The following is a 13,689-nucleotide window of genomic DNA, read 5'->3' as shown; positions in this document are numbered from 1 at the left end:
GACCCCCATTTCCGAATGTTTTGCCAAATACAACTACGTTAAATTATTCATGGAAGCAAACGGTTTAAGGAGTATATGCAAAATAGGTTTTATTTAATCGCATTTGTCATTTTCAATTATAGCAAACACTTTCAATTACTCTTACTTGAAGTAACTATTGGTGGTAACGAATACATTTTCCGAAAGGGGGACTTCCGTAAGTCTGATCCATCAAGCTGAAGCGCTTTGTATACTGTTATTGTAGTAGAATTAGTTTTACTCTTTGATTCTGCTGTAGTTAATCATGTCGGCGAAGCTTCGGGTAAATTAGCAATAGTTTTGAATAAAGAAATAATAGAAAACATAGACTCCTTAGATTTATTTAGAAAATATGGAAGATAGAATAAACTGTTTTGATGATAGTACCTCTCACGGGCTTATATTATTAGTAATATCGACTAAATTATTTTATTAAAACAAGACATCAGTGTATGTACTATTCAAACACAATATATCTTTAGAAAACAATTTATTTCAACTGCCTTTTCACTCTTCAAAATTGCCATTTATTACATATTCTGTTTTATTGAAATATCACATAAAAATGTACTCAGCATAAACTGCCTCAATTTTATAACTTTCTGAACTTTTCTTACTCCTGTTTATCTCAGTGATTTGTTTTCAATGAACTATTGTAACGTAGAGTTCTGATTGTCGTCTATCTTTATCATTGGGGCCGCAGGAGATGTGTCTCTTTCAATTAAGTGCGTCGAATCGCGAGCTAAAAAAGCCTGTTCTCGTTCGCTCTTGTCAATTTTATGTATTTTAATCGAACTAAAATTTGACGTTGAGCGCACCATGCTTGTAAAAGTTTTACTTCTATAACTATTTAACTTATCAGAACGTAGTAGTATTCCATCTATTTCGACACCCGGATGAACACGCCTATGCCGCTTACAGCATGCAAAACAAGATTTCACTTCCGCTCTGAATGTTTCATTCAACCAACAGTATACAAAAGGATTATAACACGTGCTGCTTATCGCTATCCAGTGCAAGATGAAAAACGTTGTACTGTCATAATGAAAAATTGCAGCATTTGGATGAAAATCTGTTAGTAAGTGATACAGGTTTATTGGCATCCAACACAATCCAAATACAACAACGACTGTTATCAAAAGTTTAATACTCTTTCGTTTGGCCCTAGCATGTAAAACTTGTTGCTGTTGGGTAACAGCACCAAGACTGCTTCTTAGCCAAAGTTTTTTAACGATTCTACCATATGATATGGCAATAATTGTAAGTGGAATGATATATTGGAGTATCATTGTTATCAAAGTCAAACACTGTTCAAATAATTCCGCCGGCTCAGGAAAAGATTGTCGACAACGGCGTACATCTTTTGTCAACCAATTTACACTTTGAACTTTGTTGTAAATTCCATAAGGCAAAGAGAATAAAATGGCTACTATCCATATAACTGCCAGGATACCTAAACCAACTGGTTTAGTTATTCGCGGTTTCAAAGGGTATAAAATTACCCTTTGACGGTCTAACGCTATCGATGTAAGTGTAAAAGTTGATACATATACTGATACCATTAACGATAAATTTACAAAATGGCAGAGAAAGTCCCCAAATGGCCATTCTGTCAATAAGTTCTTTGCTATATTAAACGGAACGTTAAAACAAGTCAATAATAAGTCTGACATTGCCATGTTAGCAATGAAGAAATTGGTAACTGTGTACATCCTTTTGTTTCGAATGATAACATAGCAGACGATACTGTTCCCAAACAAGGAGATAAACGTCAACGTTCCATATGCTAACACAAGCAAAACGTTCCTTAAGATATCACCAGATTCATTATGTTCATTTGTATTCGAACTTGAGTTGCCTGTTAAATTAGCCGTATGAAGAATAAAGGCATGAGCTGCTGATAAATTTTGTGAATTATTTTTGAATATTTTCATAAAGTCTTCAATCGTCTCCAAAAAATGTTTATCCGGCATGGCTGATGTCGATTCTTTAAAATCAGTTCATTTTATCTGAAAATATAAACAGCACATGTGATTTAACAATGAATGCAACAAAAAAAGAGCTTTGTTTTTAAGTTTACAAGAAAAATATGTTTATCAATTGAGAGAAAACAAACGCATATTTATAAATATTACTACAGTAACCTATCCTGCAATGCGTTGCAATAAATGTATCTGTTTTAAATTGAAAGATAGGTACAAGAAAAACAAATTAGATTAAATAGTTTATTGAGTTTTATTGAATTGCATTGATACGCACTTAGTGAATGTTGATCAAATAGCATAATACTTCACCACAGGAAGCGAGTTGTTATTCTGTATATTTTCTAGACTGATTTATATATTTTTGTCATTATTTCAATTACACCACCATTAAATGGAATAAGTTTAAGGTTAACTAGATACTTTGTTTCACAAGACACCAATTTAATCAACAGGATGCTTCTGGTCATTCAATAGTGATTAAGAGATGACATACAATAACGACTTGCTCATTACCACAGAATTACTTGTCATTATTCAGAATTAGCATTTTACATCTTTTCTTTCAATCGAAGTCATTTTGAGCGATGTGTTCATTACAAAGTGTACAAAAAATATCGTTTATGTTATTTTTATCTTCAATATTAAGAACAGTTTGTCCTATTTATTTTATAATAGTGAAGACCAATCCCAGTCACCTACTTTTACATACAAAAACTATAAGACGCATTTCGAAGAGTTCCCTCAAGTTGATAAGAGATTAAGAAGAAGGTATCGGTTAGGAACTTGTCCTATTTATTTATTTAATTATGGTCTTGAGATCTAAAATATTTCAAAATGTTGAAAATATGTACTCAAATAAACATTGCAGTTTGCTGAAAATATTAATCACTGTTACAGAATTTAAAATGCATTCTATTTCATATAAGTTTGAGTCGAGTGATTGTAAGATTATCATATTTTGCAAAACAAACGGAAAAATATCGCTTCTGACGGGGAATGTCGTCAATGTCAAATTTCATCATCCCAACTCGGCCTGTATGCTAATTTTTCAGAGTTAAAAAAAGTGTAAAAGTGTAATGTAATATACGCATACCGCGTTTCATTTTATGTGAATTTCCAGGGTCAAATAAACCATAACATGTACCTCCTCTTCTTGATATCCATTCCTATCTCAACACATACAACATTGTTGTAAAATAAGAATAAGTATATTTTTAAATGGTGTACTTCTACAATAACAAAAACTATACTTATATGCTATTTTTACTTATTTCAAACAAATTAAATGTACTTTTAAAACTGATTTTGGCTACTTAATGAAGTGTTAACGAATTCTTTGCTATATGATCAAAAGGAAATAAAATTGCTATAGAAATTTTCAAGTTTATGACCATACAAAGATTGCATGCTATACAAATATTCAAATATATGAAAAATTTAAAGATCACAGATGAAAGGCTATATGAAATTAGATTAAAACCAATGAGTTGACAACGCCATGGATTAAAATAAAAAAGACAAACAGACAAACAATAGTACACATGACACACCATAGAAAACTTACGAATAAACAACACGAACCCCACCAAAAACTAGGGGTGATCTCAGGTGCTCCGGAAGGGTGAGCAGATCCTGCTCCACATGTGGCACCCGTCGTTTTGCTTATGGTATAACAAATTCGGTAAATAGTCTAATTCGGAAGGTAACATTTATGAAAGGGAAGGGGATTGTAGTTATGAAGTATGCATGTGTGTCGCTTTTTGTGTATAAACTGTTAGAGGAATCTTTATATTCACAATGACACAAAGTATTTACTTATATTGATGACTTCTTCCTCTTTACGACCTTAGTAATGGCCATCCAAAATGTAATTCTTTATAATTAGCGTACGAAACAATTACCGGAAATAGACAAAGACTTACAAAACATCGATAGAAAAAAATGCATTGAACGAAATAATTGAGTTTTAACTTTTACAATTTATGTATTCTTGATTCATGAATACACTAAATTGTAAAACGTTGCACGATTTTTTAGATTCGGCAATTATATAAGTATACATAATATTTGGGCATTTTTTATATTTGTCTTTTTATAATGTCATATTTACCTGGGGTTACTTTACTTTTAGAATATGGTTTCAATTTTGTGTCGTACTATTATACATTACTCGTAAATGTACTCAAACCTATATCTGTTGACTATTGACTTTGATAAATAATCTATTGACAAACCCAGAAGAGCCGATAAAACTCGCTCTATGTTTCTATATAAACCGTATATAGAGAACTTAATTTGTCTATGAAATATTAAAAAGAATTCAATATCGCTGCAAAAAAAGCTAGAAACATAATGATACCTTCCTTTGTATGACACAAATGAATTTTTTGAAACTTATCGTGAATACGCTTGATTGTACTTTATGTTGTAAGGCGGTTTTCATCATATATTTTCTTTCTGGTTTCTAGATAAATTATTTTTTATATCGGCTGCAATGTAAAGGTAGTTAAGGTTGTCGAATCCTTTAAACATAAAAGAAATTCTAAATTCGATTTGTTTAATAATATAACGCGATATCGCACTACAATCTCATAGCCGAAATTTTAGGGTTACGTTTGTTGAATTACTGAGGTATATGAACTCTGTTGACGGATTGGACAACAAATCAAAGCTTTAGACACATGTAGGAGTAGATCGACAGCTTTATCTAAGTATTGCTTAGATGAAATTTTGCTAAATAGGATTTTCTTTAATCATAATGTCCAAGTGGCTTTCATTAATACAAATGGTACTCAGACAACCGTGAGCAAATTACATAAGTTTAGGAAATAAATTGGATGATAAAAATTGTTATGAATAAATCTGTTTTTACATGTCAATCTACTCTGTGCTAAATCTATATAATGCAGTATTTGACATTCAGCAGTACATTTCTATCCTGCAATTTATAACCAAAACATCGTTCGCTGCTATGATGCACATAATTTTCTTAATATTATCAAGATGGAACGATATGTTTACAAGTACAACATCTGATGATTAAAAAGTCAAGTAATTATGAAACAAATACATTACTTTTCTGATCATAAATTGATGAAACAGAATCCCTGTTATTATCAAGATATCATGATTTCTACCGGAGGGTTTAAGCCTCAGAGTAGGTAACATTCGAGTTCTATTCCGCAACACCCAAAACAAATGTTATTTACACTGATGTTATAGTTGAATTGCCGTAATCTCTGATTCGAACGTGTCGATATACAATTTTATCTTATCCCTTTGGGAAAGAACCACACTCATTTGAAAATAATATTTGAACGATTTCGTAATATAATTGTTATATAAAAACTGTTAATATCTTTATGAATTAAGTTATTTTTAATCTTCTTCAAACGTCATTTGTTTGAACTACCGTTAAATATACATTATAAGTTTAAAATAATTAAATCCACTGAATGGATAATTGGGGATTCATTTGTTCCTTTTATTGTAATTAACATCAAATTGTTGTAGGGTTTCTGTCTTTATGTCTTTTAATGCAACATCTCCTTTTATTTATTGTTGCATTGGCAGTAGCATTTGATTGCTTGTTTATCATAACTTACCTTACAATATCTGTATCCATGAAATATCCATAATTCAAAACCACAGTCATAATGTTTCCATCATCAACTGTTCCCTTAACAGTTGCATTTTGTTATAAAAAGAAATACTTCCGTCTTCTTGACAAATTGAAAACGGAACCAATCCAGAATTATGCTTTCATATTTCATCTTTTGAACTGTATTTGATTTGAAACATGTGTTTCTCTTAAATCATACATTTGATTAAAATGCAGAATTTCCCATGACAAAAACATAAAGAGAAAAAACGACAAACGCTTTAATGATCTAGCACAGCATGCGCAGTTAAAAAAAATACGGTCTCTAAACACACAAATGAAAGTGATTATATTTATTGACAAATTGCATTTTAAATTATTTCAATATATATTCTATTAGTTTAAATCAATGACATGATATATCGGTTGCACCAAAGTTTTTTTTTATCGCTTGATATAAATTTTCTTTGATATTTGAAATTTAGATTGTGTTCGTCAAGTTACAAAGATAAAAGAGTTGTTCCATTGCTTTTGGTTTGAAAACTTTGTGTTTTGATTTTTGCCATGAATTTATACAACACCATACAGTTCCATAGAAATTATATTACCGTCATTTTTTCAAATTCTAAATTCCATTTTAAACCGTAGAAAACCTTGAAAAACGTTGATGACGTCACGGTCACATGACTAAATTATGTCTATGGGCTGATAACAAAATAACGTCAGCCAAGCAGAAGACGCATTACATCCAAAAGTAAATTATATAGACATAACAAATGAGAGGCGTGATTGCCAATGAGATAACGTTCCTATAGATTCAATTATAAAATTATAAGCAATGATAAGAAACCATACATCCTTCAACAACGATAAGAGTCAGCTATAAAAGTCCTCGACATGAGGAAAGTAAAAAATAAAACGAGAATGTTAGGCAAACAAGAAAACTAACGGTATAATTCAAAACAATATAATGTAGGAAAACCAAAATAAGACTTCATTTGAAGAATATTGTTTTAAAACTGTTCAAGGGATCCTGCCATTCCAAAAAAAATATATACTAGTAATCATATTTTAGAGAAGGAAAAAAAAAACCGTTTTGTGAGCATTGCTTTTATTGAAGTTTTTTGTTTGTCCAGGTTTAATATTTATAAATTACAAATGTAAGTATTGTCGACAATTGGAACAGTGTCATTATATGGAACCTTTTTGCAAAACGATGTAATTGGGGAAAAACAACAGATAATAATTTGAAGACCCATTGGTGGCCTAGTATTGATTCCTGCTTTTTGGTCAAAATGTTTACACATTCCCCGTTCTTATAGTAAGAATATTGAAAAGTCGGGAATATGACAGCTGTTGTCTACTTGTTTGATGTTTGAGTTCAGTATTTTTGTGATTTTACTTTTTGAATACAAGGGGATGTTTTTAAACTATTAAAGTATCGAGTAAGTTTGCAGTAATAAATGTCATTTAGCAATCGTTTACAAAATCAAATGTCTGAATTTCCTCGGAGCTTAGTATTTTTGTGATTTTACTCTTTGATTTTTTTTCCCACTTTTCTAAGTATGGCGTTCGTTTGCAGTAATAAAGAAATTTAGCAATCATTTACAAAATAAAATGGCTGATGACATTATCTGTTTGTTTTATGCGGACGATTTCACTTTACCTTAAAAAGCAGTCATATCATGTTTATGCAATTTCAATATCAGCAGGATATTTTATAAAGATGGGCATTTATTCAAGAAAATATGACATCCGGTTTTGGTCAATTATATATCATTACATAATCTGTGTTCTTGACGCGGACAATTGCACTTTACATTAAATAGCTTCCTAGACAATGTTTTATATGCAATTTTAATTTGTCTGAAAACCTATCCTACAGATTATATCATGTTCTTTAAACGGGTTAATAGTTAATTGATTAGTGTTCACTTTATGCAAATTCTTTTAAATCAACAATATCATCGTCATTCCAGTCTAAACTTGCTTATCCCCTGTGGGTTTCAACATGTTCAACACAGCTCATGGTTTTAACTTTAAAAAGTAATAACATATACCTATAAAGAATCGTAATGATTACTAACAAGAATAAATAACACTGAAAGAGGAATTTCATATAAATTGTCTGTTTGTATTGCTGAATATTATCTTAAAAATGCTTCATCTGTAATGCAAACTTACATGCAATCAATGTTTTTTTTTATATAGATTACACCGTTGGTTTTCCAGTTTGAATGGTTTTACACTAGTTATTTTGGGGCCCTTTATAGCTTGTTGTTCGGTGTGAGCCAATGCTCCATGTTAAAGGCCGTACATTGACTTATAATGGTTTACCTTTTAAAATGTTATTTGGATCGAGATTTGTCTCAGTTTGAATGGTTTTACACTAGTTATTTTAGGGCCCTTTATAGCTTGTTGTTTGGTGTGAGCCAATGCTCCATGTTAAAGGCCGTACATTGACTTATAATGGTTTACTTTTTTAAATGTTATTTGGATCGAGATTTGTCTCAGTTTGAATGGTTTTACACTAGTTATTTTGGGGCCCTTTATAGCTTGTTGTTCGGTGTGAGCCAATGCTCCATGTTAAAGGCCGTACATTGACTTATAATGGTTTACTTTTTTAAATGTGATTTGGATCGAGATTTGTCTCATTAGCACTCACACCACATCTTCTTTGGTACGTTTTTTTTCACGGGGAAAAATCTTTTGACTAGGGTTAGTTATCAAAAGTACCAGGATTAATGGTTATTGTATGGAGTCAACAACCGCACACATGATGAACAAAAAAGAACAAGACCAACATTGTCTTTTATCTTCTCCTTCTTTGTTCACAGGTAGATAAATAAAAATTGATACTTTTATCTAGTGATTATAGGAGACTAACACTATACAAACTTTTAGATAGTGTGTTTTTTAATGGCATTGTATCAAATTCTGGTGTCCTATAAATTTCTGCACGAAATCTGAAAGGAATACTACAAGCAATTTGAGAGAGTATGATAACATGAATTTGAGTTTGCTTTTAGTGAATGCAACCATTCTTTGATGGGGTACACTTGTGAACACTTATTTGGTGTTGTCATTGAAGTTTCGTTCTCTATGGAGCAGTAATTTTTTTAGCCAGTTCTTTTACAGTTCTGATTGTACAAATGCTCGGTTATGTTACTTTGAATGGTCAAATGACCGAATTTTTACTGGGGAGAACTAAACTGTAAAAATCTATTTTAATCTGGCCGAAATTATACGAGTATGTGAGAAAGAAAAAAAATAACAAAAATACTTAAATCCAAGGAAAATTCGAAACTGAAAGTGCTCTATCAAATGAAAAGTTCAAAATCATCGCAACTGATTGTTTTATGTCATATCTTGATTTAAACAATAAGGAGATGGTTAAGAGACAACTATCCACCAGATTTCAAATGACAAAACACATGAATAAACGTGACACAAATCTAACACAAAAACTAACCACCTTTCTAATGACAAAATCAAATAATGAAAAACTAACATGTCGGATATAAACAATAAAAAGACACAGAATCACAGGTTTCGCGCTTGGGACAGATATATAAAGAATGTGGCAAAAATAAACATGTTGTAAAAACTCAAACCTCCATCCTAACAAGGGTTCTAGAGTAAAAGTGCAACGTAAGAAAAACTGTAAAAAGCAGTTGGAAATAGCTTTACCAGATAATTTTTTTCTTCCCTTGTTTTTTTTATAGATTTTAATAGTGAGTGCAAAAAGTGTTTGATAAAATGTCTTATTCCTTTAAATCTGTATTTATCATCAGAGTAGATATTATGTTTTATTTATCGCCATATCCCATTTTTAATTAAAAGTTACATAAATCTTCCCTCTTGCATTTAACTAGGCATATCTATATGTCTATATGTTAGTACCGTTTTAACTATTGTACCAAGAACTGTTTAGACTATCAATTCCACAGAGAGGAAATGTGCATTGATGTTATAAATATTATCAACACTATACGACTTTGTATTTGCAAAGCAAGAATTAGAATATACAACTTGAAAAGTAAAAGTTCGTAAAAACATATTATGATGTCGTAGTTTATCATTGTTTTTCTGGTTTGTTTTTACTTAATCTGAACATTTTAAACCCCTTTTAATGTAAATATTTCGATTTAATTCAATCCTTTTTAGAGTGAGCTCAAATAACCAAACACTTTTCTCGAATGACGCACTGCACAGTGGATAAAAAGAAATCATACAATTAAACAGCAGTAAAATTTTATATCAAAATCATATAATAAAACAATTCATTTGTTTTTATTAGATTTATAAATTAATTTGTAATTTACAACATATTTTCGAGTAATGAAACTTAAATATTAAAACAGGAAAATAATTTAATCAAACTGTCCATTTATTCTCATAATACTTTTTCAATTGAATTTGAGAATAAAAAAAATATATAAATAGACATGATTCTTACTAGCATTGTGCCATTTCCTGATAAAACAATCTACTCATGGTAACTAGATACATTACCATGTAAATGAAAGTTATTTTCAGAGATATTCCAATCTTGTTTAAAGGAAATGAAATAGAAACTATATTAATATTAACAAATATTATACGGATTGTAGATGGGTCTTATATGGGCTAAGCACAGTAACAACTGTAAACGGAAGTAAATAAACTCATCACAGATACCAGATTTACAATATTGAGCACCAGACACGCGTTTCATCTACAAATGACACTCAAATAAAACAAGTTGAAAAGGTAAAATAAGGTACGAAATTGACGAGCAATGAAGACCCAAAATTCCTAAAGGTTTTACAACATACAGCTAACTTAAGGTAATTTATAGACAACTTTGAGTTCGAAGTCTTTCCGTCAAAAACTTTGGTTTTTAGTGCACATCATTCGTGCGTTTATAGGCGTCGTCACTTTCGTTCCAATGTTAAGACAAATGGTATTGAATTTTGAAGGATTGCACATACTGATAATAAGAAAGCTGATATTTATCTCAACATAGTTTTTGGAGGATATTAAAACATTTCTGTTGAGATATTGAATATCAATAGATGGCGATTGTAGTGTCCGTTTTGAGAAAGGTTGATTCGATAAACACAGCTGATACACGGATTGATATCACAGCAATGGTTCAAACGGTCAGAGACGACTTTGGAAATGGCCTGATAAACGACGCAGGTTATAATGTATGTGTGCTTTCGCTTCCTTATGTTTAAATTGACAATTACATACTAGTACACAAAATACAAATATATTTTATAACAAATTAAAAAAAGGTGAGATTTTAACCTTTAATCATTCATTAAAAATTAGTCCGACTACAACAAAATACAAATATGGCTTGAAAAAAGTGTGTTTGATGTGTTTGATCTTTTGATTTTGCTATTTGATTGGGACTCTTCGTGTTGAATATCCTCAGTATTTTTGAAAATTGTATGGAAGCAGGAATACAGATTTTAATTTAGAAAAGTAATCGCGATCATTATTTCATTTTAACTAGACCATTAAACGATATGTTAATATGAACTTCGCAAATTCAGAAAGAAAGTAGTTTGGGACTCTCACCTGAAATTGGTTTCAACATTTCGTAGTCCTCAATTTATTTATTGAGATGTTATAACGGATTACAATTGGGGCTACATTGTCTATCAAAAGCCATTCCAAACAATTGTTTTGCTGTCGTGCAAAACAGATTTTTCCAATATAGTACCTGACGCATGGTATCACACTCTATAAACGGATATCATTATTGAAGACGGAATAGTAGCTATGCATCCAATCGTCATTCCAAACAATTGTTCTGCTGTCATGCACAGTGGATTTTTGTCTGACTTTTGATTGATATTGCAATTCACCGAAATATTTCAATGTAGTAATGGTCCCACATCCAATAAACAGCTATCAATATTGAAGGTAGAATATTATCTGTGCAAAACATTGAAAACAATTGTGCACAGTACATTTTGGTTTAAATAGCGATTAGTATTGTTATACAATGAAATTTTCAATGAAGTACCGTAAGCATCATGTTACACCCATTTACACCCCGTTTACAAAACTTTTTGAAATGCTTAAGGTTGTCTACCTAAAAATATATATAACCTTAGTTGTAGTTATCAAAATGTTTAGGAATTTTGGTCCTCAATGCTCTTCAACTTCGTACTTTATTTGGTCTTTTTAACTATTTTGAATTTGAGCGTCACTGATGAGTCTTTGTAGACGAAACGCGCGTGTGGCGTAAATACAAATTTAATCCTGGTATCTATAATGAGTTTATTTATTAACAGTTATCATTATTGTAGTTATTGTAGATATAATGATATATGTGCCTGATAGCCATTCAGTACACTGTTTTGCTATTGTTGATAGCAGATGTGTGTTTTTAATGCGATTACTGCTGTAATACAATGGGTTTTTTTTCCATGGAAAGCGATAGACGGTAATGGACTTTTGTTCGAGATTCTTCAATCAAGTATCGTCTTCATTTCTAACACGCATTTAAATAGTTTGAAACAAAAACAAAAATTATTTCGTACCTTCCTGATTTACATGAATCCAGTTGAACAACCGAATGATTATTTTGCACAATTTATAAGAATGTCTCTTTAAAAAAAAACCTTTCCACATTGTATTACATTTTTCAAAAAAGAAAACCAATTAATTTAATGAACCATTTTACAATTTACATGTATTAATATTAATTGTACTTTAGGTGTTTCATAACAAGATAACTTAAGAAAACTCGTTTCATTTTTCACATTAGTGATGTACTTTAATTTTTAAAGAAGAATATTATTCAACTTACTAATGTTATTACGTGAATCACAACATGTAACAAAGAATTTCACTTACAATAATCAGATTACAAATAGTGCTTAATTTTAGTTTCTTGTGTATAATTCGGAGTTTAGTATGACGTTCATTATCACTGTACTATTATCCATATTTTAGGGGCCAGCTGAAGGACACCTATGGGTGAGGGAATTCTCGTTACATTGAAGACCCATTGGTTGCCTTCGGCTGTTGTTTGCTCTATGGTCGGGTGGTTGTCGCTTTGACATATTCACCTTTTCCTTTCTCAATTTTATCAATTTTACTATTGAATGTTTTTGATTATGTTTTATAGTAGAGATATTTCCTATATTCATTATCATCAGTTCCGAATTTATTTTCGAAACATCTAATTGTTATTACCATTCAACGGAAACACATAACATGTCATGCATGTACAGAATATTCTGTGTTAGGTTTAAATGTGTCTTTGTCACACACACATGACAGTATGACATTGCTATGACAATGGTTTATATAAAAGACACATATTGTTTTTCTGTGTATGCTTTATTTCATTCTTTTATAAAGAAGATGATAATGGTAGTAGTTTAACATCAATTACGTACGTAATGATATATTTGCAGAAACAAAACGTTTATAAATATGTATATGTTATAATCCTGGTACCTATGATAACTATTTAAAAATAATATTCTTCTATCAATGTTACACACAAAGTTATTTTAACTGTATTACTCATAACAACTTCGTACTTTTTTTTAATTCGATCGTCACTTGGTGAGCTTTTAGTAGACGAAACATGCATATGGCGAGCAAAATCATTATTCTGATTATCTGAATACGTTTTTTTACAGTCTCAACCAATATAGTCACTTTTGACAGAAATGTTATGAGAATCGGGAACAAGTTAGTGAGAATCAGTATACCAACACGTCTAGTTCGTTCTCATGTAAATGTCTAATTATAACAAGATATATAATTTTTGTTATTGGTTAATGCTCTTATATCAGTTTTGACATCTAGCGGATTTCACCAATTATCGGCATTTTCAATGACAAATGTCAAGGGTTGGCTGTTTATATATTTGACGAAATTTTGTCCTGCCAAACTATCCATCAATTCAACTGCTTTATGAGCATGCCTTACAAGCCAGTCCTATTGTAGAAAATCGTAATGTTTACCATTTTAAAATTATAGTTCTTTTTCAACGAAAGTAATGCGATGCAAAAAATTATCATAATTAGAGATTTTGTCTTGCTATTTGTGCGGTCACTGACATGCATT

General features: G+C 30.8%; 1 protein-coding gene across 4 annotated transcripts in view; it reads right to left on the bottom strand.

Moving 5' to 3' along the window:
- Positions 1–431: 431 nt before the first annotated feature.
- LOC134716233 (G-protein coupled receptor 83-like) overlaps positions 432–13,689 on the bottom strand; it is a 43,765-nt gene continuing 30,507 nt past the window's right edge. For 3 of the 4 annotated variants that reach the window (XM_063579105.1, XM_063579102.1, XM_063579106.1), the window contains one exon: positions 432–2,027. In XM_063579105.1, coding sequence (XP_063435175.1) covers positions 669–1,991 — 1,323 coding nt within the window. In that variant the 5' untranslated portion in view covers positions 1,992–2,027 and the 3' untranslated portion in view covers positions 432–668. Of the gene's footprint in view, positions 2,028–5,608; positions 5,851–13,689 lie in introns of those variants that run through there. The other variant, XM_063579104.1, reaches the window with a different exon arrangement.

This window comes from Mytilus trossulus, chromosome 4 (assembly GCF_036588685.1).
Source record: "Mytilus trossulus isolate FHL-02 chromosome 4, PNRI_Mtr1.1.1.hap1, whole genome shotgun sequence".
In the NCBI taxonomy this organism is placed as follows: Eukaryota; Metazoa; Mollusca; class Bivalvia; order Mytilida; family Mytilidae; genus Mytilus; species Mytilus trossulus.
The sequence above is the reverse complement of the archived record's forward strand: the minus strand, read 5'-3'. Positions and strand labels throughout refer to the sequence as shown.